The sequence below is a fragment of the Gallinula chloropus genome, assembly GCF_964237585.1.
Source record: "Gallinula chloropus genome assembly, chromosome: 1".
Taxonomy (NCBI): domain Eukaryota; kingdom Metazoa; phylum Chordata; class Aves; order Gruiformes; family Rallidae; genus Gallinula; species Gallinula chloropus.
The window spans coordinates 52,853,456-52,880,994 of NC_140085.1; the positions used below are offsets into that span (position 1 = coordinate 52,853,456).

The window sequence follows — 27,539 nt, forward strand, 5'->3', positions numbered from 1 at the left end:
CAGAGTTCTGTGCTTCTCTGTTGTGGTTATTGCAGATCTTGGGCTGTTATGAAATGATGAAAACAAAGTTCAGATTGAGTAGACATATTTTGACGCAACTTAAAATTACAGACTTTTAGTCTTTATATTGACAGACTGAAAGGTTAGGTGAACTTAAATCAAGGAACCCTTCAATTTTACTTTAAAAAAATTACTTCTAAACTTCATGGATGAATTTTATATCTGTGAAGTTAATTTTGGTTTGGAAACACATAGCATATTTCCTCATGTATTTGTAGATAGCTATGGTTTTTAAGTTTGTCCAAGTTATAATAAATATCCCCAGGAAAGTTTGGAAAAAAACCCTGCTTTCAGGGGGAAAAAAAAGCATGTATGCCTTTTTTCTCTCGTTATTTGTTTCCCAGTACTGTAGCTATTCCAATTACTTTAAATTCTGGCTCACCCTTTATTCTCTGAGCAGCAAAGATTTTAATAGGTTAATGCCTTGCTTTCCATCAAAATACTTGAAAATTCAATTACCTCTTAACTGGGATAGAAAGAGGCCAGTGTACATGTCCCAGTTGGTAGTTCACCCCTTGTTCATTTAGGAACTCCTGTCATTCTCCTCAGAAATACTTAATGCATGTCACTTATTCCTACTACATTCATCAGCCTTCTTTCATTTAAGTTGGTGTAGACAGGCAGAATAATTTAATAACATAAACTGAAGCGCTAATAATACTATAATAATCAAGGTAACCTATTCTAGGAGTGCTGATCTCAACTTTTTCTGACTCTGCTTCTTTACCTTAGGTCTTACCTAAAAATATTATGCTTTCAAGATGCAAGTATTGGCTAGATACTTGTCATTTTTTCTTTCTATCTTCAGGACCAATTTAAAATATCATCAAGAAGTTTCTGGGTTTAGAATCTTTGGTCTTCAGGATGGGTCCTTTCTTTTCCCCTTGTTCTTACTCCCTTCTCCCTTTTTTCTCCCTTTCTTTTTTCTTTCCCATTAATTACAAAAGGAGAGCAAAAAGGTGTTTACCCACTTCTAGTCTGAAAAGTAATTAAAATGTTTTCATCATCAGAGTCCAAAGAAGGGCCATGAAGTTGATTAGGGGCCTGGAACATCTCCCCTATGAGGATAGGCTGAGTAAGTTGGGACTCTTCAGCCTTGAGAAGAGAAGACTAAGGGGGGACCTAATTAAAGTTTATAATTATCTTAAGCAGGGGATGCAGGGGGAATCAGCCAGCCCCTTTTCAGTGGTCTGTGGGGATAGGACAAGGGGCAATGGCTGCAAGTTGGAGCACAGGAAGTTCCACACCAACATGCGGAAGAACTTTTTCACAGTGAGGGTGACAGAGCCCTGGGACAGGCTGCCCAGGGAGGTGGTGGAGTCTCCATCTCTGGAGATATTCAAGACCCGTCTGGACGTCTATCTGAGTGATATGTCCTAGGGAGCCTGCTCTGGCAGGGGGGTTGGACCCGATGATCTCTTGAGGTCCCTTCCAACCCCTACAATTCTATGATTCTATGATTCTGTGATCTTTTCAGAAATAAAAGTTCTTTTAAAAATTGAAAACCAAACAAAGCAAAACAAAAACCTAAAAAAAAAAAACCTGCCAAATTTTTTTCTGGTATGTTATGGTGCTGTCTGATATGTGGAGCTGCTAGTGATGCTTGTTTGCTTTTTGAAAGAGAGGAAAAAGTGACTTGTGCAAATTTCTCAGGAGACTCTGATCATTTGCTTTCCAATTTATTCCAAATGAAGAATATGCTAATTAAAACAATTGTAATATTGTTTCTGCAATTATTTGTTAATTATGATTGACTTAATGAACTACTTCTGCATACTCAGTTCTCCTGAGTGTGTTTGGTAGATCAGACAATTTGCTGGAGCAGAACTGCATCAAAGAAAACACTGGAAGAATCAGTTGATTCTTGCAAAGCAAGTTGATCCTGAACCTCCTCACATCTGTATATCACCAACAGTGGGCTTGAGGCAACTCAAGGAGTTGACTTTTACAGCTACATAATGTATACCATTGTTATTTTTCCTACAAGTGTTGATTTATGTGAAATATGCAAGTTTTTTACAATCCCTTTGAAACGTGAAATACCGGAACAATTCGATTCTGCTACGTGACTTCACAGCAGAAGTAGAAATAGCAAAACAGTAATAACAGGGTATTGTCAGCACATGAAAGACAGGAATCAATTATTTGATGACTTTGAAGGTTTATTAGGAAGGAATTTATATGCCACAAAATGCCTTTAAAGTATCAGTGAGAATCAAAGCATGTAACAGCTTCAGTGACCCAAGAAGGTGACTTCTGTAGAAGAGTTGTTGCATGGGTCAAGATCAGAGGGCCTGAAGTTGAATAGACACACAAGGCAATGGTTTGGGTAGCAATTTTTAGCTGGGCAGGTAGAGGACACATTTTCAAAATACGCTGCAATAAGGTTTCTTGAGGCTTAAACACAGGGCGAATGTGTTAGTCTATGGAAGTAAGAGGCAACTAAGCATCCAAATTACAGAGCAATGCATGTGAGAAAACAGTAGGTCTGCTCTTTCCTGATGTGTTTGTACCTACTTCCTGACTGAGCACAGTGATCCGAACTAGAAGAATAGGGGACTGTTGTGCGTCAAAGGTAATGGAGGCTCAGATACTTTCATAGACAGTGTTTGACATGCAAGGAAATTTGGTGTGGCAAATAGACTAACTCATTTCTCAGAACTGAACTTCACTGTTGTTTTCAGTACAAAGGAAGTCCAGGTATCTCCTATAGACAACCCCCTAGACCAAGGTCCCAATGACCCACTGCATTAGGAATAAAATGATGAGTCCAAGGAGGTCCAATAGATTATGACCTATCCAATGAAAAAAAAAAAAAAATTGCCATCTCTGTCATTTCCATTCTCAGTCCCCCTGATCTTTGATGGAGGCAGGTGAGCTAACCAAATTGTTTCAAATGTAAATCTTCTAATTGTTGGTTCATTCTACAAAGATTTTGAAGGGATTCTTCTAAAGAACAATAAAAAATTTAGATGATGGTAGTCCCTTAACTATTGCTCTGCATTCATACAAGTATCCACTTCACAGTAGCTTGTCTGAATAGCAGTCATGTCTGTACATAGCTTTTAGGAAACCTGTACTGCTTTTTTTTGCCTCTCTGCAATCCCTGCCCTCCCAGATATACAGTCCTCCTTTAAAAATGCTATCATTTTAAACTGTTGCATATTACACTTCATAGAATATTCCATGCTTGTTTTGAACTTTCCTAGTTGCAATTCCCTGCCCTTTGTCAGAGTTTGCTCTTTTGAGAATCTGTCATGTCAAGAAGTGAAATCTTCCTCAGCTTCATCTGATGTTTCAAATTGAAAATGGAAATCCCTACCTATGAGACTGGTAAACCAAGACAGCTATCTCTGCCAGGAGGTATATATTCATGTAGAAGTTCACCTGTTCTTTGTATGAGACATCCCCTTGTTCATGCCAATTCTGTCCATCTTAGTATCTACAAAACAGGATCACAGTGACCTCTTCTCACCTGTTCCCCAGGTTGATTTCTGTTCATCAGTCTTCCTCATACTGAGTGAAAGACAAATAAATTAGAACAGAATGAAATAATGATAATGTCATAGGCCTGTCTTGCTTCATATATTTCTGGTTTAAGGACCTGATAAATTTGTTATAACCAATATTGAAGCGTTTATTTCCTCTGACACTGTAGATAAGAACTTGTTATCTCTGAAAATAATTTGCTTTCTAAACCCAAAGTATCTAATTACATAGTAAGGAATTTTCATGTACTTATTAAAGATGTGCGAACAACTGGATGGAGCTCTCTGGTGCAGAAGAGTTTTCTATTATGCAATCCATTATTCTGATCAGTCCATTACCTGAGCAGAATGTGGGCTATCAATTATGGGCTTATAATGGGACAATTCCCACCAATACTGATGTAGTTCCCAATCACTTAAACTCGCATTCTGTTTTCTTGCTTACAGCTCCTAGACTCTGAAATTATTTTATTCACGTGTTTCTACCAGGCTGGAGGATGCCTGTGAAAGCTTTACTGTCTTAAATCCTTTTATCTTGGCAAATTAGTCCTCTTCACTAGACCATACTAAATATTTATTGTTATCATGCCCATTATTCCACCTACCTAAGAAAATTGCATTCTCACTGCATGTAATGTTTGAAAAGCAGAACTATTTGGTGCCATATGGGGTTATCCACCCAACATGTTTCAGAGAGGAAAGATGACCCTTACACTGCAGAGAAGTATCCTTTTGTGAATGGCAGAATTCTGTGGGAGTGACTGAAGATGTTACCAGCACTTCCTTGTCATTATATTTCTTTCATAGGTGACCACCCCCAGATCTGGCTTCAGCTGAACAGTTTCTGTGAATGCTTTCTCAGGCAAAATAAGCCAGATGAACTCAACTGCTCTACCCAAGTGGCCACAGCTGATTTGCTCTAAGCAGATCAGAGGTCATTCTTACAAACAGCTCTGGCAGGGAAGCTGTTGGCTGTTATCTTCTAGATGAAGAGCAGCAGGGTGGGTGGTAGTGTTTTCCTGTTGCCACAGCTAGTCACTAAATGAAATTCTCTTCTAAATTTCACATGATTCTAAGAGAAGATAAATCATTCAAAATTCCTGTGTGTTTTACTTCTGTCGTGTGAATTTTCCACCAGTTATGTAAGTAGGGCTTTAGTTTGATTAAACTGTGCCTCTCTATGAAACCCTGTAGTTCAGAAATGCAGGTGGCAAACCCTCTGTTTCTAAACGAAAGAACTGACCTGTATTTGGAAATATCAAGGAAATATCTCTGTGGGAGCCTGTGACCAGCAACTAGTTATTGGTTTATGCAGTTTTTTGTATTTTTATTCACATAAGTTTACAAAGCAGAGAATAGTATTGAAATTAACTATATCTGCTCTTTTAAGAGGAGGAGAATGTTTCTGTAAGGTTTGGTAAAATCCATTTACTCAAGAGGCTCCTGCAAATAGCCTTAAAGAGGATGGTTTGCACCTTTTGCCTCAGGCAGCTGCAGGTTAAGACTTGGCTTCTGTTTTGTCAGCTGATCCTTTTAGCTCCTTAGGTGCTTTTTACTCTGTGTTGATAAGAGAGCTTAGTAAAGTGTCATTTGTAATAGAGCCTGAAAGTTGATAGTTGTTTTCCAAGTTCATTATTTGTTCTTCCATGTCTGAACTGTTTTAGTCAGGCTACACTATGCATGTTTTTCCTGTAACTAAATCTGAAATTGAACTAGTGTCATCCTAGTAGCTTAACAGTCATACACATTAACTCTCTTAATAGTCATAGTCAATTCATAGCTCATTAATTCTATGTTCCAAATGACCATAGGTTTCCAAAGTGTCTTGAGCTGATATCTGGGATCAGGCAGCCTTTCATACTCTGCATTTCTGGTGATGTGGCTTCTTAACTTGATGGTATAAGATTTCACTTCCTGTCTATTGGGCAGTGTGTTTGAGTCATATGAAGTGGGGCATATGCACAGAATTGCTTTAAGGAATTATTTATACTACAGGAATGGATTCTTTGAGATGTGTTGTCTGCACGAGTACCACCATCAGTACTCTCTGTCTGCTACCATGTGAACTCTAAGAAACAATCCAAGTAACTAAACAGAAATGTCTTACCAAATTTGAACACTCCAGATACCCTACTGGACTACCTAACAACTACTCTGTATCACACCTTAAATATTTTTAAAATACTTCTCAGATCAGAAATATAGTCTTAGGAAAGACAGAAATGGAAATGCCATAACATGTATTTTGTATTCTTTCTGGTTTTGTCTAATTCTCGGGGAAACTGAATTGTTTCTTAGGCACATTCTTCCTTCTAAATAAAAGTGTTGAAATTGTTGAGCAACATCTCCTTTTAGAAACAGCATTCTAAAAAACATCCCTTGTTTTTCCGGTCTCTCTTGCCTTGACAATTAGTAAGTTTTTATTCCCAGTAGGTGGACGACTTTGTCATTCCTTCTTTGCGTTTCATGTGTGAAATATCAGGAGTGGAACAATTAACAAGGTTTCATTAGAGTCTTCAATAAAAGGATATGGTTTCAAGAGCTCATCTGTCATATTCATATTGCTTTGCACTGATTTTGGTTATTAAGTGTCGCCAAATTGTCCTCTTCTATTACTCTTCCCTGCTGTATTACATTGTCAAATTAGCATGTACTTTCTGAGCACAGCCACAGCCCACTCAGCTGCTAGCTTTCTCCTGCAAGAAGAGATTACCAGAAAATTTCTCAATGCAAGTATATGTGATCTTTCTGAAAAATTACATTTCTCCTCAATTTCCATTCATTTCTCCAAATTTCTTATGAAAGATTGCTCAAATGATACAAAGAAATCTGGGTGGATTTTTTTCTTTTGGCTGCATCATAGAGTTTAAATATTCTAGTAGCTTTAGCTTGAACACATATGTTGAATTAGTCCAGTGTTTCACCTGGGGGTATTGATCTGCCTGAAATTTATAGTCTATAAACATGTTAACATGTTAGTTTTCTGAAGGATTCTTATTTTGATGAGCAGGTATAAGGCAGATTCTTGTGCTGTAAAAATGTGATGGTTCATGAGAGGCTGTCTGTCATTAAGACGTCTAGGAACCATGCCTTATATAGTCACATAGAAAGAAATTCTCATGGAAACGGCATTGTGGAGGTGGCAGCTGCAGCTCTGTATTTTTGTCTAGGTTGAATTTTGCAGTTAAAGATTAACCCTTTGTGTGATCTGTCAAAAAATTACATTTATGTGTCCCTCAAATACAAAATGTAGGAGTATCAAAATGAATTTCTGAAAATTTACAGGAGAGTCAATACATCACTATACATGTTCCAATTAACTCTGTTTGCACCAGATTACACTCCTACTCCTGAAATTTTGGGCAAGAACTATATTTGGATATTATAATGTGGTTAGAATTAGCAGCAATTACCAACTAATCTTTCTTCTCCTGAAGCTTTTTTTCTTCATTGGAGACTGGCAAGCAATGCTCAGAAAACCATACAGAACTGTCTTTCTCCTGAAATCTTTCTTATCTTTTGCAGTTGGTCATTGTGAAAACTGATAAGTAAAATGTGGACAGTGAAACTACCAAGAAGGTAGTAATAAAATCCTTCAGCACACAGTCAAGCGCAGACTCCAATGTTAAGGGACTGAATTGGCAGTTATGAAGCTAGTAAGACCAAGCACATAATCCACAGAGAGACTTCTGCTGTGATTTCTAAGGCACTGTAGGGCTTTGAGAAGCTGGGCACAGAGCCTGGAGACTGCCGACACCGACCTTGCAAACCACCTTCTGGTGATATCTTTGCATTTAGGAGGAAACAGAAGGAGAAACAGCAATCTGGCTGGACACTGTTGCTCCTTTTCTGTGTTGTTGATGGTGACAGTAGAAGCACACATTCTTCATTAGTTGCTTAGTAATTGTGTTGTTGCATCTCCCACACAGGTCCATGGTACCTTGCTATAACATTTACTAGAGTGAGAAAACATTGCACTGCCTCATCGAAGATATCTGTAGCCAACATACTGTCATCACAGAGCTGGAACTTGGTCAGAGCACCATGTTATTCTGCTGTGTGAAATAATGCCTTCCTGAATATTGTGACTTCAGTTTTTAAATACTATGAATTTTCTGGTTTATACTTTTTCTTGCCAATCATCCCGTTTTATGATATTACTTTGGCAATACAGTCTATACCATCACTAATGAAGGTATTCTGGTGTGTCCAAAGCAATCTCTGCCATGCAAATAAGATGACTTCTTTGCTTATCATCCTTCTCTGAGAAGGTAGTCTTCAAATACTACTCCGCTGTGACTGTTAGTTTTATCAATCAACTGAGTGCGTGGAAAAGGGAGTTGAGAATACATTTTTGGGCAGATAGTGCATGTGTGCAGGGTGTGCTGCTAAAAACATCTTCTGGATCAAATGAAAACAGATCTTGAATAGATTAATAGTGCAGGTGTCACAAAACAGTTGTTGCCATAGCTATGTAACACATTTCTAGTGGATTTCTATTTTGCTCTAGAAACTTGTGCCATGGAAACAGCATTGTCTGTTAAAGATGTAACTGTCATTATAATTTATCTATTACAGCTTTTTTCATTGCTATTATTAACAACTGTTGTTCTGAACGTAGTTTTGAACATGGAATCTCTTCAGATACAAATGTGAATAAATTGAGTTCCAACTTTACATGAATGCAAAATTCACAGTATTTAGTATACTCCTGTTTTTCTTATCATACTCCGTAGTCTTGGAGTCAGATTCAGAAAATAGATATGTGAGTTTGATGAAGCATCTGTAAATTATAACTCAAATACTGAATGTGAGAAATGGTGCTCCACAGAATTCTATATATATGTACAACAAGCAACTGTGCTGGGGTGCAACAGTGTGTAAATAAATAGCTGATTGAATTGCAATCTGCTGCCTAAATGCCATCTTGCTTCTATATAAACTGGTGAGAATAGCAATATGTATCTGTGGCTTTGAGATTATGGCAGAATTGAATTTATTTGTAGTTCCAAATGTAAAGGTTTTCCTTGCAACAAGATATGGCCATATCGCAGTGATTTTCAGAAATAATCCACTCAGATGGGTAAGCTGTACATGCACTTCCAGTAACACTAAAGGTCTGTAAAAAGGAACTATGTTTACAGTTTGGTATTTAGAATACTATCTACAAATAAAAAGAAAAGGTGGTAAGAAAAAAGCAGTATGTGGTGAGGAAGCAAGATCTCTTTGTGTTGCCATTTTTTTAATGTCACAAAAATAAACGTTCTTGCAAAAAGAAAAAAATATTTTGAAATCTAAAATAATAAAAACCTGTATTTAAAAAGCATTAGACTCAACAGTGATCAACTTAAAAGTCAAAAGATTCAAAATTATAATTTGATCATTGTAGTGTTGATTGGAAGGGTGTCTGGAGGTCATCTGGTTCATCCCCCTATTTGGGGGAGGACTGGCACCATAGATCAGCCATGACTTTTCTTAGCCAGGTCTTGAAATCCTCCAAGGATGGGCATGCCACCTCACTGGATAATGTGTTCTAGAGATGCAGTGCAGAATGCAGTGCCACTTCACTCTTTAACTTTATGGTGACCACATACTGTTTTTTTCCTGACAACACCAGTCTTTTTCATTGCCCAATATAGATCTGGTTTACATTGCTCAAAATCATGTGTTGAAGAGGGCATAGCTATGAGATCTTTGCTTCCTTTATTGTATAATTAATGAAGTTCTTATTTAAAATGAAAGGTATCAAAGAAGTTTGTAGAAATGCTATTAGAGAAGGAAATGTGGGTATTAGTGAAATCTTTGCAAATTTGTTTTTCTTTCTTACTTTATTCTGGCAAAACCAATTTTCTCTTAAGTTCAATAGGTAGCTGTTAAAACTCATCTCTGGAACAGCAGAATAGAATCCAGTTCTTGGTTAAGACATCTAAATGTGGGTATCTGAATGCAAGCCGGATGCCCTCTCCCATTACAGTCATTGGCAGTTACAGTTAACAGAGTACAGGGCGTGATTCAGTCAAACATTATTTGCATCACCTATTTTTCATTCCAAGTTCACCTTCAAAACCGCAGGCATAGAATTAATTCAGCAACTTTCAGAAATCAATGAAAGTGAGAATGTCCTGTGCTCTTATTTTTCATCTACTTTTTACCCCCAAACCAACTTTTCTGGCCTTATTGATTCCTTAAGCTCTCTCACGTCCCACATTCAACCTTTTGCCGTAACACCGCACTTTTTAGTTGCAAAATGTCTTAAGGATGTATTCTAGTTGGTTGGTTTTTTTTTTTTTTTCCAAGGAATAAAAATAGATTTTCTTCATTTTTCACTCCTAATCTTTATTAGAATTTTATCCTGATATTTTAACAAATGAGAAGACCACATAATTTTACACTTTTATGTTTCTGACTAGAACTGATGGTGTTTTGATGTACACCCCAAAATCTCTCTCTCATTCATATAATCAAACACTGCTTCCCTAGAAGTGAAATTTTGAGATTTTGGCAGGGTTTACAAGCAGATACTTTTGACAATTAGGAGGAAAACAATTTCTTTGCAAATTGTGATACAATGCTATGGTTGATTCTTTCTGGTAGCTAGAGCTGTGCAAACAGTCCTGCAGTTAGAGTCTACTTACAACTTCTAGTAGGAGTGAGATGAATGTATTTATCTTTAATGAAGTAGTTAGAGATGTAACTGTTAGTGGGGACACAGTTATTTTGAGTAGAATATGCAAGCTTAATGCCACGTGGATAGAGCGATGTTGTCCACACCAGCACTTTAAATGAGGCAGCACAGTTACGAAAAGGCCTCTCTCTTTTTGCCTCTGAGTCCTTAGAGCAACATGCATAAAAAAACCTATAAATTTTTACTAATCTGCTCTGAACTGTGCCAAAAAGTGCATTTTCTTTGTAGTACATTTTTGTGTGTACTAAATTGCATGTAAAATTTGTTTCAAAAAGAATTTATTTCCTACGCTTTTTTTTAGATGGTTACTATTACCCTGAATCTATTCTCAGAAGTTCCCAGAAATAAAAACAACTTTCAGATCTGTTCTTTAGAGACTGTCTGTAAAAAAGCATCATACTGTAAATTTGTTATTATTATAATGACTATAAAAAGAAAAATTGCTAACAATACTCCTGACAATACTGGTTCTTCATAGAGTTTACTACCTAAAAAGTAACTAGCTAATTCATTGTACTAAAATGTGCAATTTGTACATATTTCAACTTGATAACAAATTAAAAGACACACTATTAAAATGATGGAATAGCAATGACCTGTTCTTTTTTATAAATTGGGTTTTTTCTGGAACTTTTGTGCAGTACTTGGTGGTTTTGGCTGGTTTTCAATCAGTCAAGATAGCACAGGCAATTTTAAGGAGTGCATTTGTTTTTAAGAGGTTAATAAATCAATTCAATTTCTGTACATAAGAGAGAATCAAGCAGCATACAAATGTTATATTGCGGAGAGTAAGAGTTTTGTCATTTGCAGTATTTATGGTCCAGAGCAGGCCCATGAAGGTGATTGGAGGGCTGGAGTACCTCTCCAATGAAGATGGGCTGAGAGAGTTAGGGTTATTCATTCAGCCTGGAGAAGAGAAGGCTCAAGAGAGACCTTATAGCAGCCTTCCCCTGAAGGAAGCCTACAAGGAAGCTGGGAATGGACTTTTTAGAAGGGTGTGTAGTGAAAGGATGACGGGGGATGGTTTTAAATCGGAAGGGGGTAGATTTAGATTGAATCTTAGGAAGAAATTCTTCACTACAAGGGCAGTGAGGCCCTGGAACAGGTTTCCCAAGGAGGTGGTGGATGCCCCCTCCCTGGAAGTGTTCAAGGCCAGGTTGGATGGGGCCTTGAGCAGCCTGGTCTAGTGAGAGGTGTGCCTGTCCATGGCAAGGGGGTTGGAACTTGATGATCTTTGAGGTCCCTTCCAGCCCTAACCGTTCTATGAGTCTATGATTTTATTGCCCTGGAGTTTTTTTTTTTACAAGGTAACTCTCTCATTTCAGAGCGCCTTTGCCAAGGAGAAACATCCACTGAAAGCGAGCTCCCCGTAGGAAACCCCGCTGAACAATTTGCAGGTTTACTTCACGGATCATCACCTGCATGTGACCCACCTGATAATCCTCTCCAGCTGTACAGCAAAGCAAACCCGTGCAGTGGCCCACTAGAGAAAAGCATTTTGAGCAAGAGCACAGCGCAGCAGATGCAGCTACGGAAAGAAAGCAACACCGATCCTCCTGTTAAGAAAAAAAAGCCACCAGTTGTAAACAGAACCATATTTCACACTAAAACTAAACCAGTAGAAAATCATACTTTGGTTGGCACGTCAGCAAGGCTGAGTGAACAATGGGTTATCACTACTGGGGGGTTTGTGGAGCGAGCATGCACACTTGGGAGAATACGATCGTTACCAAAGACTTTGCTTGAAATGCATTTGTGCAAAAATGTTTCTAAATCGGATTCTAATCTTATCACCCATCCACCAAATGACAAAAAAGCAAGAAGCAACTGGAGTGAACCCACACCAAACCAACAGTGCTCCAAAGGGAATTCAGAGAGGACACCCTCCTTCACATCAGAATGGGAAGAAGTAAGTTTTGTTCATTTTTAAGCACAAGCAAAAAAAAAAATAGATGGTATTGTGGAAATGCTCTTATTGTTTTCACTTTCAAAGATTAAATAAAAATTTAATTTTCCATGCTGCAAATCCTCACAGAGTATATCAAAGTGTAATGCATGGCAGTTTGACAGCTGGCACGAAATGCAATGCATTGCTGTTCAAAATGCTGCACGCTTAATGAAGACTTTTGTTTCCATAGTGAATGAAGTTAACCAGAAGTAATTCTAAAATTTGTTGTAACATTGAAAATGTTTTTTTTTACTGAAGCCCTCACCACAGGCACTAGTAAAATTTGTAAAAATCTTTGCAGCTAGCCTCTTTATTTATATATTTTCTAATTATTTCCTACCATGGCAGTGACCACCAGCAGGTGACATGAGAAAATGTCAGGAATTGAGAGTTTTAGGTTATTATGCATTCTACAAACCCTTCCTGTATAACATATTCTTTAACTGGTATGTAGCCTGTGTACAGAATGCTTAGCGTATGCATGACTCGTGTGACGTGAGGATATGTTTATGGCTACAAAGAATTTGGGACTATTAAAATAAATGTCCAAACTGAGTCTATAGTACATGCTTGCTCATACAAGAGACTTTAGTTTTAGAAATATGTTTAAAGTATATTTAGACAACTTCATTGTTTGTAGGTTTGGGTTTTTGGTTTGGTTTGGTGTTTTTTTTTCCTTTTTTCTCCTGTGCTAAATTTCAAGAATGTAAATGACACAAAAGTTCCCACCTTATGGAAGAAAATTAAGGGCGGGACATGTTCAGATTTTTCTGCTATTGCAGAGAAACAAGCATTTATTTTACAAAGATTTTCCATAGTAGCTTTTTTATCTCCAGAGTGCCATTTTATTTCAGAAATAACCAGGACCTAGTTTGTGTAATTGGTTATTTATCTAGAAAAAAGCTTTCTGTTCATCCAAATGTCAGATTTGACAGGGCATCTGAAGGTAGTTGTTTTGTAAAGAAGATACTTTCTCAGTGGAAAGGTACTTAGGATCAGGTTTTGATCTTAACAACTTGGATACACTGTTATAAATTTTTTTAATATTAACTGCAAATTTACAGATTCTGACATAATTCTCGCATATCCTTCTGTCAGCAGTGACTAATAAATAGGTTTATAAAGGAGGCAGTTTTCCTAACAATCCTAATATGTAGCTCAGTAAAACCTGTTTCTTTGTGTCTGCTGCCTTTAGACAATACCAACCTTTTAATTCATTTTTTGTTTTGTCCTGTTCTTACAGAAAGTAAAATAGGCATAATAATTTTGACATTGTTCAATATAATTTAGAAATATGCAGATGAGTTTTGGGATCATTATAGTCCTGTTTCACAAATACAGTCCTGTGGTATACACAGACACAGCTGTCTACCTTTGTCTACCTTTGATTTTTGCATTTTGCAATCTTGATTGTTTTTTTCATAATGAGAGCAATAACACCATAAATTTATGCATGAAAAACTAAAATGAAATAGCAAAGTTGATTCCCATCATTTGTTTTCACTGTTCCCTTTTTTTTGTAGATTGATAAAATCATGAGTTCAATAGATGCTGGAATTAATACTGGACTGGGAGAGATGAACAATCACACTACAAGTAAGGAAAAACAACTAACTCATTTAATTTTGACTTAACTGTCTATAGGGAAACTGTGGATAAAATATTGCTAAGTAGCCCACTGTGTTTAAATCATTTGTAGGTATTTGAATAACCATAAACAGAATCAGTGTTGTTTACTGTTAGAGATACATTAGGCCTAGTGTCCTGGAGCTGTTACTTTAAATAGCATATTGGAGTCATTAATGTTGTTTTGAAATCTTACTAGAAAAAAAAGAATTTCCATCAATGCCTTCGTACTGAATTCTTTCTACTAGGGGGATATTTTCCAATCTTTTTCAGCTGAGTTTTTGTTTGGAATGATAGGACCCCGAGTATATATAATCCAATAAGCTGCTGGCACTTTTTAAAGCATTATGTTATCTAATGCTGCTTCGAGCAAATATTTGGCACAGGGCTGACAATGTTGCTGACAGCCAGTGACTGGTGTTAGCAATGATGGGAAAATTTGCAAACCTTCCATGCCACAGTGAATTCTAAGAACTCTTAAGTCATGACTAGCCCGTTGGTGTGTCAGCGTAAACCTATGCAACTGTGCTGATAAGAATTTTGAAAGTATTTTACTATGTCTTCATCCTGACTCATGGAAAGAAAACTGACTTGTATGTCTGAATAATTTGGTCTTGAGGCAAAGCTATGATAATTCACCTGTCCTGGTACATGCCTGCTAGCAGTTGCACGCAATTACTTGAGTTTATGTATTGGGCAGGAGACTATGTATCTTGTCACTTAATAGTAAAAAATAAATTAAAAAGTATTTTAGTAACCATCCGTTTAATGGAACATCACAGCTGTACAGGATGAAGCTTACCAATTAAATAGAGTTGACACAGCTATTTTAGCAATAGCTGGACAGTGAAAACAGAATCTAGGAAAAGGACATATTAGCTGATTTGATCACAAATGTTTTTGCAGATAAAACAAGCAGACTAAAATTATTTCTTTTTTTGAAACAGTAAAGGGCAATACCATGACAAGTGCTGGACATGTCAGCCTTGCAGCCTATTTTTTCTTTCTGAAACTTGCAGTGTTGGAAGGGACACAGACATTGATAAATTCTGGCTTAGGAGATAGTTAATAATTTCTGAAGATATTTTAAGTAATTCAGTATTTTTTGCCTATTATTTTTTATCATGGTAGTACACAGGCAGACAAAAATGCAATCAGATGCTGTCTGTGAAAGGGAGAGAGAAACAACAGTGTGTGTATAGAAATATGCATAACTTAGTGATGTGTAAGTACTACTCTGTCCCTTCCTATGATTGACCACTGCTTTCCTTTTTCTAGTTTTTTTCTTTAAGATCAGAAAATATCTCACAGCTCTTATCAGCCATTTTGTGGCTTCACCTGCATGCATTATTCTTCTTGGCATTCAAATGTGGCACTTGGTTCTTCAGCTCCTTCAGGTGGCAAATCTCCTCTTTTCTTCCCTTTAGTGTTTTTCCAGTGGGGACTCTGAGTCCCAACGTTTTTCTGCTCAATGTGCAGCTTCCTGCAAGCCAACGTGTTTTCTGTCAACTCCTTAATGGTCTTTAGCTAGTTTCCAACAATAATCTGATTTTGTTCTTAATGAAGAAATCCAGTATATATTATTAATCGAACTACAACTACTTTTCTTTCAATTTAATCAGTTTTGGTTTACATGCAGCCTGCAATACAGGCATTTCTTTTTGTTATAGAAGCTTCACATGTATGCTTTCCACTCTTAATTCTTTTATGCCTTTTCCATGTTCAGTCAGACACAGTTTAGGCAGCAAAGAGAACTATAATATCAAATGCATTAAATGTATTATAACAAGCATTTATATATATTTCAAGTATAGTCATACTTTTTATTATTATTAACAAAGTAATAGGGTTATCTAGTAGAAAATAAGGAGCTTTTCTTTCTCACCATAAGCAGACTGGAGTAACCAATCAAATAGAGCCTTATTACAGTGATATTTATATATTCAACAACAGATTTTACTTAAGATTTTAGCTTGTGTTATTTATGACTTACTAACCAACACAAAGCAACACAAAGGTTTTTCTTATTGGTAATACAACCCAAGAGATTTTTTGACAGGTCTTTGGCCTGAGTGAAGGTGTTGCTTTCAAGTTTTCTACAGCATATCAGGATTATTTTGTGTTTGCACTTCTCTTTAACCTAAATTTTAATGGTAAGAAGTGTCTCAGGTGTCCTATTGTTCATCAGAAGTGCCTCATATAACCCTTACAGATGCTGTCATTGTCTGTCACCCTATGTGTTTTACTTGGTAATTTATCTGCCCAAGTGTTGTAGTACTGAGGACCTAAATTCCTTCTCAGAACTTTTAATTCACTTTCTCTCTTCTCCTTCCTGGCTTTGTTTTAAGCATAATACAGACAAGTGTAAAGATCTGGCCAATGGTTATGAATAAAAAGTACTGTGGTATCAGGTAACACCATATTTGTGTCCAGCTCTGGAGCCCATAGCACAGGAAACACACAGACCTGCTGGAGTAAGTCCCAAGCAGAGCCACAGTAATGATTGGAGGTCTGGAGCGTCTCTCCTATGAAGACAGGCTGAGATAGTCGAGCTTGTTCAGCCTGGAGAAGAGAAGGCTTTGGGAAGACCTTATTGCAGCTTTTCAATAGCTGAGTGAGGCCTTCAAGAAAGCTGGAGAGGGACAGTTTTCAATGGCATGGAGTGACAGGACAGAGGCTTTGAAATAAAAGAGGGTAGATTTGAATTAGACATTAGGAAGAAATTCTTCATAATGAGGGTGGTAAAATGCTAGAACAGGTTCCCTAGAGAGATGGTATGGTTCTATGATTCTGTGGTAGGTGCTCTATCCCTGGAAACATTTAAAGGCTCTGAGAAACCTGATCTAGTTGAAGATATCCATACTTACTGCAGGGTGTTGGACTAGATGACCTTTAAAGGTCCTTTCCAACCCACACTATTCTGTGATTCTATATATGTAAAGAAGATTATCCAGTAGAGATTAAAAATAATGTATTTAATGGTCAGAGTGTGCAGGTCAAAGAGATTTCTCTTAGTGTTGAACTGGGGGGTTTGATTCAGTGATCTCTTGAGGTGTTTAAAAAAAGGGTAGATAAGGTACTTAGAGATATGGTTTAGCATAGGGCAAGAATGGTTGGACTCGATGATCTTAAAGGTCTTTTCCAACCTAGTGATTCTGTGACCCTTCCAACCCCTATAATTCTGTAAATCTGTGAAAGAATCTAGATTATTGAGCACTATATTGAGGAAACTTCTTGTCTAATAACTTTTTAGCAAACAGTAAAATTTCTAATAATGCTGAAAAGCAAATGGAGCTTGATACGGAATCCTTCATTTTAGTATTTTCTTAGTCTTATACTTTATATTATATACTTCAGTGTATTTATTAATTGTTAGTAAAAAATTGTTAATAAAAACAAGACATAAGGAGCTTTTAATATGACTCTGAAAAGATTTTGAGAGGAAATATGTAATATACTTGTAATTCAAGAGCTATATTTAAAATTAGACAATGATGACATCTTGTGATGGAATCCTTGAATGGATTTAAAGGAACTTTGGCCAAATTATCCCACTGCTAATGTCTGGCAAGACTTCTTTTACATCTGCAAAGCAATCTCGTAAAAAATAGTGGAGCGATGGAAGGAGAGAGTCAAAACTGGCTGGGGACTTCATGCCATGAAGTTCCCAGCATGCATTTGGAACCAGAATATTAAAGCAGAGCTTTCAGTTTGGTAGCTGTACCAGTACTGGAGGAATAAACTTGAAGCTACAAGGAAGATGGCTTCCGATGTCCTCTGAGGGCATGTAGCTTTCAATATCTGGAGAGCTTACCACTGACACCAAAAGCAGGAGTACTAACCAAGGAGCAACTCAAATCTAATCTCAGTGGCAACAGACCCTGCTACCCCAAGGAGTACAAAACCTTTATCACCAGGAGGAAATAAAAGGTGGTGTTGGCTGGTGACCGTCTATTCAAGGTGATGTGGAGTCATCTGCACCATCTGGCAGTTACATTATGGCTGGTGTGTTTCTTCACGAGCTGCTACTTCTTTGCCAAGCTGCAAAGGATTCTACTACTCGCTAACATATGATAAAGAATATTAATGATACTGCTAAGAATGATCCTAAGCAAATCAAAAGTGCTTACAAGTCTCTGAAGCAGTGGATAAAGAGATTGAAGATTCAAGAGATATTATTGTCTCTCCTATCATGTCCAACTCAAGCATCAGTCAGACACACCCTAAATAACTACATGGCTTCTTTCTGAGAGAAGAGAACTTTAAATCAAGAACTTTTGGGGCAAGGACAAAAGTCCTCATCTTAAATAATGGAAATTGGACATCAGTCTACACCCTGAGAAAGAAAGGATTATTTAAAACAGGAATAAATTGGCTAGACCAAGAGTCATGGGTCAGTTTGCGAGATATCTTAGCTTTTTGTGTACTATTGGTAGAAGAAAGAGGAACAGAGAAGAATTAACAGAAGAAATAGTGAGGAAAGGACAAGAATTAATTGAAGATTACAACAAAATTGGCATTGTAGAGAATTTATTACACTAGTAGTCTGGCCATATAGAGGATATAACTTCTTCAGTAAAAAAAATTTATAGTAGAGGGACATTTTGGGCTTGATAGTAATGGAAAACTTTAGTTACCACAGCACTTGTTGGAAAAGAAATTGCACTGACAAACTGCCCAGGATTAAAAAAAAAGTCTCAAGAACATAGATGTCAATAAAGTCAGAGAATTTATTTAAAAAAATGTCTCTAGGGTGTAAGTTAAAAAGAAGTTTGTGAGTTCTTCCACAGAACACTACTAATGACCATAGTAAAAGCTTCACCAATGTTAAGAAAGCGTAAGAGACTGGCTTGGCTAAATTGTCATCTTTTCTTTCGGTTTAGATAGAATGAGATATATTTACTAAGCACAGTCAAGTAACACACACATGCAGAAACAAGCCAGAAGTGCCAAAGCATGCAGTGAGATTACAGCTAGTAAGAGAAACAAAGATTTAATATAACTTAATTATATTAGTACATTAATTGGGAGAAGAACAACAAAGAAATCTTTGGCACCTAAGAGAGGTACTGCAGGAAAGCAAAAGCTGCTCACAGTAGGTTGTAGAGATGGCAAAAAATGTGCAATGACTTTTAATCACACATTTACTGAAAAGGTCCTCAGTGAGCATATGACACACACAGCTAATCCTAGGGCTAGAACCTCAATTGTAGATAAGGGAAAAAAGAGGTTGTATAGGTTAGGTATCTTGAAACTGATTTAATTAACTTCATTTTCTGTTACATAACTGTATGAAAAGTTTAGACCTGTTAGTGGGTTTCTGTGAGAACTCTTGGTAAATGGATGAGGTACCAACAGAATAGAAGAGAATGATGTAGAAGTTATCTTTATAAGGGAAAAGGAGGGAGAATGTGGGGAATTATAGAAAAGTTGCTGAACAGATAAACTACTTTAAGTAGCTAGAAAATAGCAAAGAAGAGACAATATGGATTTTCCAAGTGCAAGCCTATTGAAACAATCTAATTCTCTGCTAGGAGTGAATATTAGCTTTTGTAGGTAAGGAAAAAGCAGTAGATGCCCAGATGCCAAATATCTGGATTTGTCAAGGTTTTGACATTGTCTCATTTGTTTTCCTTGTACACAAATAGAGGAAACATGGGCTTGATGCAAATAATGGTAGGTCAGACAAATTAATCTTATTCTTAATGTCTAAATTCAGACTTCTGCAGTGCAAACTGCATTTACTACATCCAAGCCACTAATGCTCAGTTAGAAGAGCAGGCATTTCTTTGATATCATTCATCATGTTTAAATGTCTGAAGCATGGAAAATGGCCCTAAAAAGGGCTAGAGGTCCTCCTTGGATGTAGCATTCTAAAACTAGCTGAATTTAATCCCCCCCTCCACTCCCCAGGACAGACTTTTAAAGGCAATATAGTGAAGCATCAAAACAGACTATTAGGGAGGTTACAATTTCTGCAATATTAAGCATCATCTCAAAGACTTATGGATATTTGCAAAATTAAAAAACGTAACAGTTGAGGGGTATAGCCGACGTTGGTTTGAGTCAGTTGTATGGATTAGGCCACTGTTTTAAGTCACTTTGAGTCTATTTTGTAATGATTCGGTGACTACTGTGATAACGTGATTTAGATAGAACCTATCCACAAGGTAGAGTTTAATAAATGGAGCAGCTGTCCTTTTTTTGGCATAATAGATACTTACACTGATTAGTAACATACATTTTGCAAAGGATTTCAAAAAGATAATATGTTTAAATATCAGCCATCTGTACCTCTCTTGTAAAAAGAAGATACACTTCAGTTTCATATTTGCTTTGCCTAATTATAAACAATTTTTTCTACAATAAAAGAAGTCTTTCAAGGCACGCATAGCAGTATTTCTCTGTTAGTTGGAGCCCGCAACTGTACAGAGCTGTATGTGATTCAGAGTTTACTTACACTTGCAAGTCATTTGAAAGGGAATAATGAAGAAATAATTTACTTCAGCGAATTTTTTTTTGGTTTTTTTAACGTAGATAATGGGCATCATATCAACATCATGATTGAAGTAAAAATCGTTTCAAGTCAGAGCAATTAAAACAATGACAAAGAAAATAATTGTTGAAGGTCATTCCATATCAAAATAATCTAAAACCAGTTTAAGACTGAGCTGGGGTTTTGAGAGAACCACTTCTGTCAAATATGTTTTAGCAAATGGAGAGTGATTTGCAATTTTATAATTCTGATAATCATCAGTTCTTTTTTGAATGTTCTCCATAAATGCACTGTCTAGTTTCTGTGTGCATACAAGTGCCCTGTAGCCAGCATGTCTTTTGTCAGCTGAGTGTATACCTGTCCCCTAATTTTCCATCTAGAGAAATACAGTTTCCTGAGTTATCCTTCATTTTCTTATCCTACAATTTTGGTTTCGAACACAGTATACTAACAAGCCTTTTTCATACAGCTGAAATAAGAAAATTTCTTATTTAATTTAGCAAGTTTGGATTTTACAAAGTTTATTTGTTGTTCTTCTGTGAGAATAATACCTTTCCCTATGCTTGGAGATAATCCTAGTATCACACTCAGCATCTATGTCTAAATATCAATATCAAGGCTCCAAACTTAGCACACTGAGGCTATCTGAGTGAATGCCTTTCAAAGATTAATGCTGCTTGTTACTGGAAGAGGTGTATGCAACAGGATTATGCTGAATTTAAAAAAGTAATCACTTTCACAGGAACTAGAAATTCTGAAATGTTTGCTTTAGCAGATGTATTATGATGTCTGCAACTTCAGAGAGACCCATGAGTTGGCTCCTGTAGAGCTAATTTGAAACAAGAAGGACTCTGAAATGCTGACAGCTATGCCTGGGTGGACTGCACGTGAGCCATATCTCACTTGAAATTTGCAGAGCTGAAATGGGTTTTGCTGTATTCAGAAAACCTGTAACCCCAGTTTACATCATTTTTTTTTCCACAAGCAAAGCACTATTCCTTCAGGATGGACCCACTACATGCCTGTGCTTCTATGTCATTTAGTGCATATTTAATGCAAAGGATTGACAGTAGATCATGAAGCATGGTATTAGAATACATTTTGTAATGTACCTTCTCTGGTCTTTCATATTGTGATGAAAGTTGTAGGTAGTCATCATACAAAAGTTGTTCTCTTTGTTTATTTTGACTTCTCTACTGACATGGCCAAGACTGTTTTTATCAATGACTCCTTCCCAGTGTGGGGAAAATTGCTAGAAATTCCTCTCTTCAGATTTGGGAGAGACTTGAGTTTTAGCACAAAGGTTGGGAAAGTAAAGTAGACATGACTTCAGCAGACTAAGCAAAGAAGGAATCATGTGGGGCCAGAGCAGTTACTCATTCAGAAAAGCTGAATGAGAGGACTAAGAGTTCATGTTGCACTTTGGACAGCTGTAACATGTAATGGAAATTGTGCACACCTTTGACTGCCGGAAACTACATCCTCAGTTTCCTCTCATTCTTCTATCTGTTTCATTGCCACTACTCAGACATGATGCCTTCATCTTTCCCAGTATGGTTCTGCCTATAGGAGCTAAAATTTCACTCAGAATCGTCAAACTTTCTTCTAACGAACGAAGCCTTGTCAGGCTGGCCCTTTTCTTTTTGCTGCCATATGGTTGCAGTTTTGGCAAAGTGGTCTTCCTTTAAAGCTGTTAATATCCTCCCTTCTCCAAGGGCAGAAAACATAAAATACATGTACTTAATTAAGGCAGAATTTTAATTAGATATGTGTAGGCATGTTGGCATAAGGCAGTTTTCACAGTGGTAAGTTATACACTTGAAAGTATATACTTTAATTATAATTTAGTGTCTGTTTTGCAGCAGTTACTTCCCCTTTATAAATCTCTGTGTGGTTAAACTAAGCACTTTGATAATGTGGATTTAATTCACAGATTTTAATAAAATGAGCCATGCACCTTCTCACAAACTGGATGACCTCTTCAGCTTACAGTGTTGACCCCACAACTAATTTTGCAATAGCCAACCACAACATCCAGACTGTAAAATAACAATAACATCACTTCCCTCCCAATTCCCACCTAACCATTCAAGCTGATATGCTGTGCAAAAAGACTGAAATATCTGTAGCATCATAAAGAGGAAAAAAAGAAAAGGCAGAGGGAACCTGACTCTGTAGATGACAGAAGAGGGGCCAGATGAGAGGCGACAGCTCCAGCAGCTGGTCCCTGCTCCCAGCGCTGTTTGATGCCTCATCAATAGCAAATGCTTATGCAGTTTTAAGTTTTTAACTGCAAGTCTGTGTACTCTTTACCATCAATTATAGGCCTGCACTGTAAGGAACACATTTCGGTTTGATACTGCAGTTCCTTGTATCTTACTAACAACTGCAAAGTGAGTTGTGATAGCAGAACTGCTGCGGGAAGTCATGCAGCTAAAATCAACCTGAAATGTTATGGAAGGAGAAGGTGATTCTTGTTTCAGGCAAAACTGTTTACAGTCACTGACACTCAGCCACTTTTCCACTACCCAAATTCACCAAGGTGTGCATGCATGTGTGTCCAAGTTGCCTGTCCATGCTCACTCATGGGTGATGTGGAGGGCATCTGTTGAGTTCCTATTGATTAACAATAGCACACTGTCTTTTGGATGGATGTTTAGGAGTCAACAGTTGCTATGGTATGGTCCTTTTGATCCAAAATTTTGTTTACTTCAGTGGCGATCATTGGTTTTGCTTCCTTATCTCGTATATTTTAGGGCTGCAGTCTGTCTTTCTTTTGGAGTAACAGGAAGTTGAATGTCATATGCAATGTGCTGTAATGCTGTTGCTGTCTTCCAATGAAGTGTAGGGTCTTCTGATGATAAATTTTCAGTGTTCTTGTTTTCCGAAGCACATGCCTCCTTTTCTTGACAGAAACACATTCCTTAGTGTTTCACCACTGTCAGCTGTGGCCTTGGTTATCAGTACAGACCATCCCTTTAACCCTTCACAGTATAGTTTCTTCTGGTACTTTCACACATGCATTTCTATTCATGCATTATTCATACCTATCTTCATATTTCTTTTACAAATCTCTGCATTTCAAGTTATTTAAATGGTAATTTAAGGATATGTAATCGAGTAGATTATAAAATAGTGGAGAACAAAAGCCATATAGTTGTAAAATATGTAGAAGAAATATTTTGGGCATTTATTTACTGAGAACATGTTAGTCATGATGCCTTGCACGCAACTGAACTAACCCAAAGATCATATAAATTCTACAGAAAAAATCACAAGTAATTGGATTAATGTTTTGTTGACTTCTACGTTGTAAAAGCCTAAACAAGAGATAAAGATGCATCTGTTTTAATGATCCATTGAATCCCCAAACAAACCTTACAGAAGACTGGGCAAACAGCAGGATAATTGTAGAGCTCTTAGCTATGTTTTAGAATAAACGCGATGGGAGTTGGATGCAAAAAGCAGCATGAATTTATTTTATTTTCTGTTATTTGTGTATCCCTATTATATTGGCAATTTTACCCTGTAGTGTCATAAATGTAATATTCAGCTATATGCTTTTCATACACCAATTAATCAGAGCTGTTTTTGAAACAGTCTAATGAAAGTGAAGACACAGGCTAAACTGAAAATACAGTAAAAATTTAAGTCATCAGACCATATTTACCCATGTAGTCTCTAACACTGATGCATCTTCTTTTTACTTTTCCACTGTCTCTGTAACTGCCTATCAACATCCACCCTTTACCTCTCTCTGCGCTTTTTCATGTTCAATGTTAGGCTTCCTCTTCCAAAACTGTTTGCAAAGCAATTCAATCATTACATTCATAGACTTTAATAAATTATTTCCAAAATATGTCTTCTAGAAGGAATAGAGTAGATAGACAGCAAATAGAGAAACTTAAGAAAATGGAACGATAAGATCATAAATATTGATATTCATCAGTGAGTAAATGTATAGCCTTATTCTTGTAAGTTTTGTTTGTAGTCTACTTATGACCACCAGATCCTTTCTTGCTAAATTTACATACTCTGCAATATGACTGCTTCAGCAAAGGAATCTTCTACAAACTCTCTTTTAATCTGAGGAATAACACGTCATTTTGACTGACTTAATAAACTGAGAGTTTTCAGAGTTATTTCCCTACATCAGATGTAACATTTTAGTAAAATAGTGATTGGAGATTCAGACCCTATTTCAGTGCTGGTATTTTCTCCTTTGGAAAAAGTTTAAACCTTGGCAGTCTGGTAGGTGGTACTGTTATTTCTGAGTAACCTCTTTTCTAACAGGTTTAATACACATGATGTATTCTTGACTGGATGCCCCATAGTAAAATGTTTGTTAGACCTAAAGATAGTTTATTTGTATTTTGTAGAAAGACAATCTCAGAAAGAGGAACAATGCATACAGAATCCCTAACATCTTTTCCTTCATTTTGTTATTAACCTAATGTCTGATCCTTGCATTCTACTTTTAACTGTGGTAAAAATAGAAATCTGTATGACCTCAGATATGAACAATTTATATGCAGTTTAAATATACTACTCAAATTTATGAAAATTCAAGTAGTGTACTTAACACTGTTCTTAGAACCTTGTTTCATTACTTTAAAAATATGCTCACATTAAATAGTTTCCCTTTAGAAGGAGTGGTATGATAGATATTGAATTATAGAGAAGACGTGCATGTTAATAAATACATATGGCATCATGTAGACCTATGTCATATTGCTATACACCCATAACACTTGGTTTGAGACAGAGTACAGAATGATATGAATACACAGAATGCAAAAGTAGGAAAATCAGATTTTCATTGACTTCCAAGGGTGTGAAGTTCAGAAATACTGACAATTAATAGTAAATGGAGAGTGAAGTAGTGTGAAGCTTAAGTATATTTGAGAACAAGGCTAAGAAAAACTACATATTACTGTACAGAAAATAAAATTAAGTGAATAAAAGTTATTCTCACTTTAATAGTTTGGATATACCTGCCTATGGCCTAGGCTGACAAAATTGCACTGATAAAAACAAAACCACTTGTAATTCAACTAAATTAGTTGTGAAATTTGCTTGAAAATAGTATTACTTACCTCCTGGATTCTGTTGGTAGTAAATGGGTCCTAACTCCTGAGTGGGTTTGAAAATATTTCTGAGGATGATAATGTTGCAGTCTACTCTTCCTGGTCAGTTCTCTCCTTGTCAGACCTTTCCCTACAGCCACTGAGGTGTATGTACTGTACCTTTTTGCACCATGGGGTTGAATATTGCTGAGCTGTACCCATCTAGATAGGAGATAAAAGGATCAAAAAAGTAAATTGCAGACTTCAGAACCTGAAAAAATGGATTAAAATATTTTTCAAAGCTATTTCCAGTAGGACTTGCCTGTTTCTTCACTGAATGGCAACAGTCCTAACGGAGTACTAATAATCAATGCCATCTCCACAGGCACAGTTTAGCTGTATTTCTCAAAGTTAATGCCAGAGTGTTTGTTGGTATGCCTAAAAGCTAACAGTGCCCTCATTCGATAATGCTCTCATAATCTTCCTACTGTAATTCCAGAGGTTAAGAGATATTTTTTCAATCCATAATAAATGACATAAAGAAGTGATCAGATTACTTTAGAGTTTTATAATTCACTTGCTTAGGTTCATTTTTTTTCCTTGTAATTTAATCTGACCCTTGCAACTATGTGATCATTTACACCCATGTATCTTAATATTTTTTTCAATTGATGTCCCTACATTGAACAGCATTTATTGCTTAAAGCAGAAACAAGTTCAATACCAGGTTAAAAATGTATGCAGAATAGGAATTAGCACCTTTGTGCAGTTAAAAGTATCTGATGAAAAATGAGGCTTTCACAACCTGTGGCTAGGAAATGCTTTAAAGAGAACAGAACATTCCTAACTTCTAAAATGGACTGTATGAAACCATAAAGGAATTACTAAAGGCAGATCTCTCAAACTTTGTTCAGTATCTTCAGTGGTCTTTTGTATGAGTTGATATGTATATTACTCTTACAAGTACATTATGGTTAGAGGTGTGGCAAGCGAGACGATTAAGTTTATCTTTCATAAATTATATAGAGATTTAAGTCTACTAAAGCTGAAATAGTAACAATTTCTTGAAAGTTCAGTTGATTCACTCTTGTTTCCTTCTTAATCTAGTACTCTTCAGATTTAAATAGATATGAAGCTTGTGAGCTCCTTGGAAGCTCACATTTCTAGTAATCACAAGAACATCACATGCTAGTTAAAAATCTTTGGCTTATTATAGAATTTATAGCACACAGAATTGTTTCTAGTTTTAGTTCCACCTACAGAAAATGAAGTAATTTATAATATTGAACTAACTAAAGAGTATTCATTTACTTTCTAACCCAGACTGTTAACCTGAGTTCATGATTGTAACATTAGAATCAGTATTTTCTTGTTTCATTGCCCTATATTCACGAATATATTGTATTTTAATGTCTTCAAATACTTCAAAATTATTTGCTCTTTATTTACCACCCATACTTCATAACCCATGATACCAGGATCTTCCCAAACTGTTTTTCTACTTACATCCACTGCTGCCTTTGGCTCTTTATGTTAGGTTTCTTTGTTATTATAAAACTGAGATGAGTTAGGTAAAAATTGATTGCTAATATGAATTGGCATTAAATGCTAATAATAGCATTGTGTCAAGTTGTGAATTGTTCTGGTGTCTGTTTCTAAAGTATATTTATTATTTATCACTTCATACATGAGTTTAGATAAATATTTTTTTATGACCTGTGCAATTTACTGTTTTTCTGTTTATGGGATGTGATGGACCATCTCAGTTACTTAGTGCTACTTCTGTTTTCTGGTAGGCTAAATGTTTTATAGAGCATAATTCCAAAGAATAAATTATCTTGTTGGTATACAAATCCCCCATTTGCATTTGAATATGGCATTCATATAGATGACAGCCATTCTTCTCAAATTTATGCAAACAAAAATCCATGTTCAAAAAAGTTTTCAAAGAACAAATAGCAAGGAATGTAGCCAAACAGCTCTAGACCAGAATTTAAGAGAATAACTGTTGATGTTGGCTTTGTTTATTAAACCAGCTCTAGTTTTAATCTTATTTGTAGTATAAGAAATAATTATTAACATGTTACAAAACATTAGCAAAACTAGTCTATGAGTAAATTTTCAGCTAGCCTGTACCTGTAGGACCACTTCAGCTCTTGCTGAGATCCAT

The 27,539-nt window shown here is 36.4% G+C and overlaps 1 protein-coding gene across 6 annotated transcripts in view; it reads left to right on the forward strand.

Annotated features, from left to right (window-relative positions):
- ANKS1B (ankyrin repeat and sterile alpha motif domain containing 1B) overlaps nt 1-27,539 on the forward strand; it is a gene marked incomplete at both ends in the record, with an annotated part of 442,540 nt that overhangs the window by 205,179 nt on the left and 209,822 nt on the right. For all 6 annotated transcript variants that reach the window (XM_084267805.1, XM_084267813.1, XM_084267814.1 and 3 more), the window contains 2 exons: nt 11,559-12,142; nt 13,705-13,777. In XM_084267805.1, coding sequence (XP_084123931.1) covers nt 11,559-12,142; nt 13,705-13,777 — 657 coding nt within the window. The remainder of the gene's footprint in view (nt 1-11,558; nt 12,143-13,704; nt 13,778-27,539) is intronic.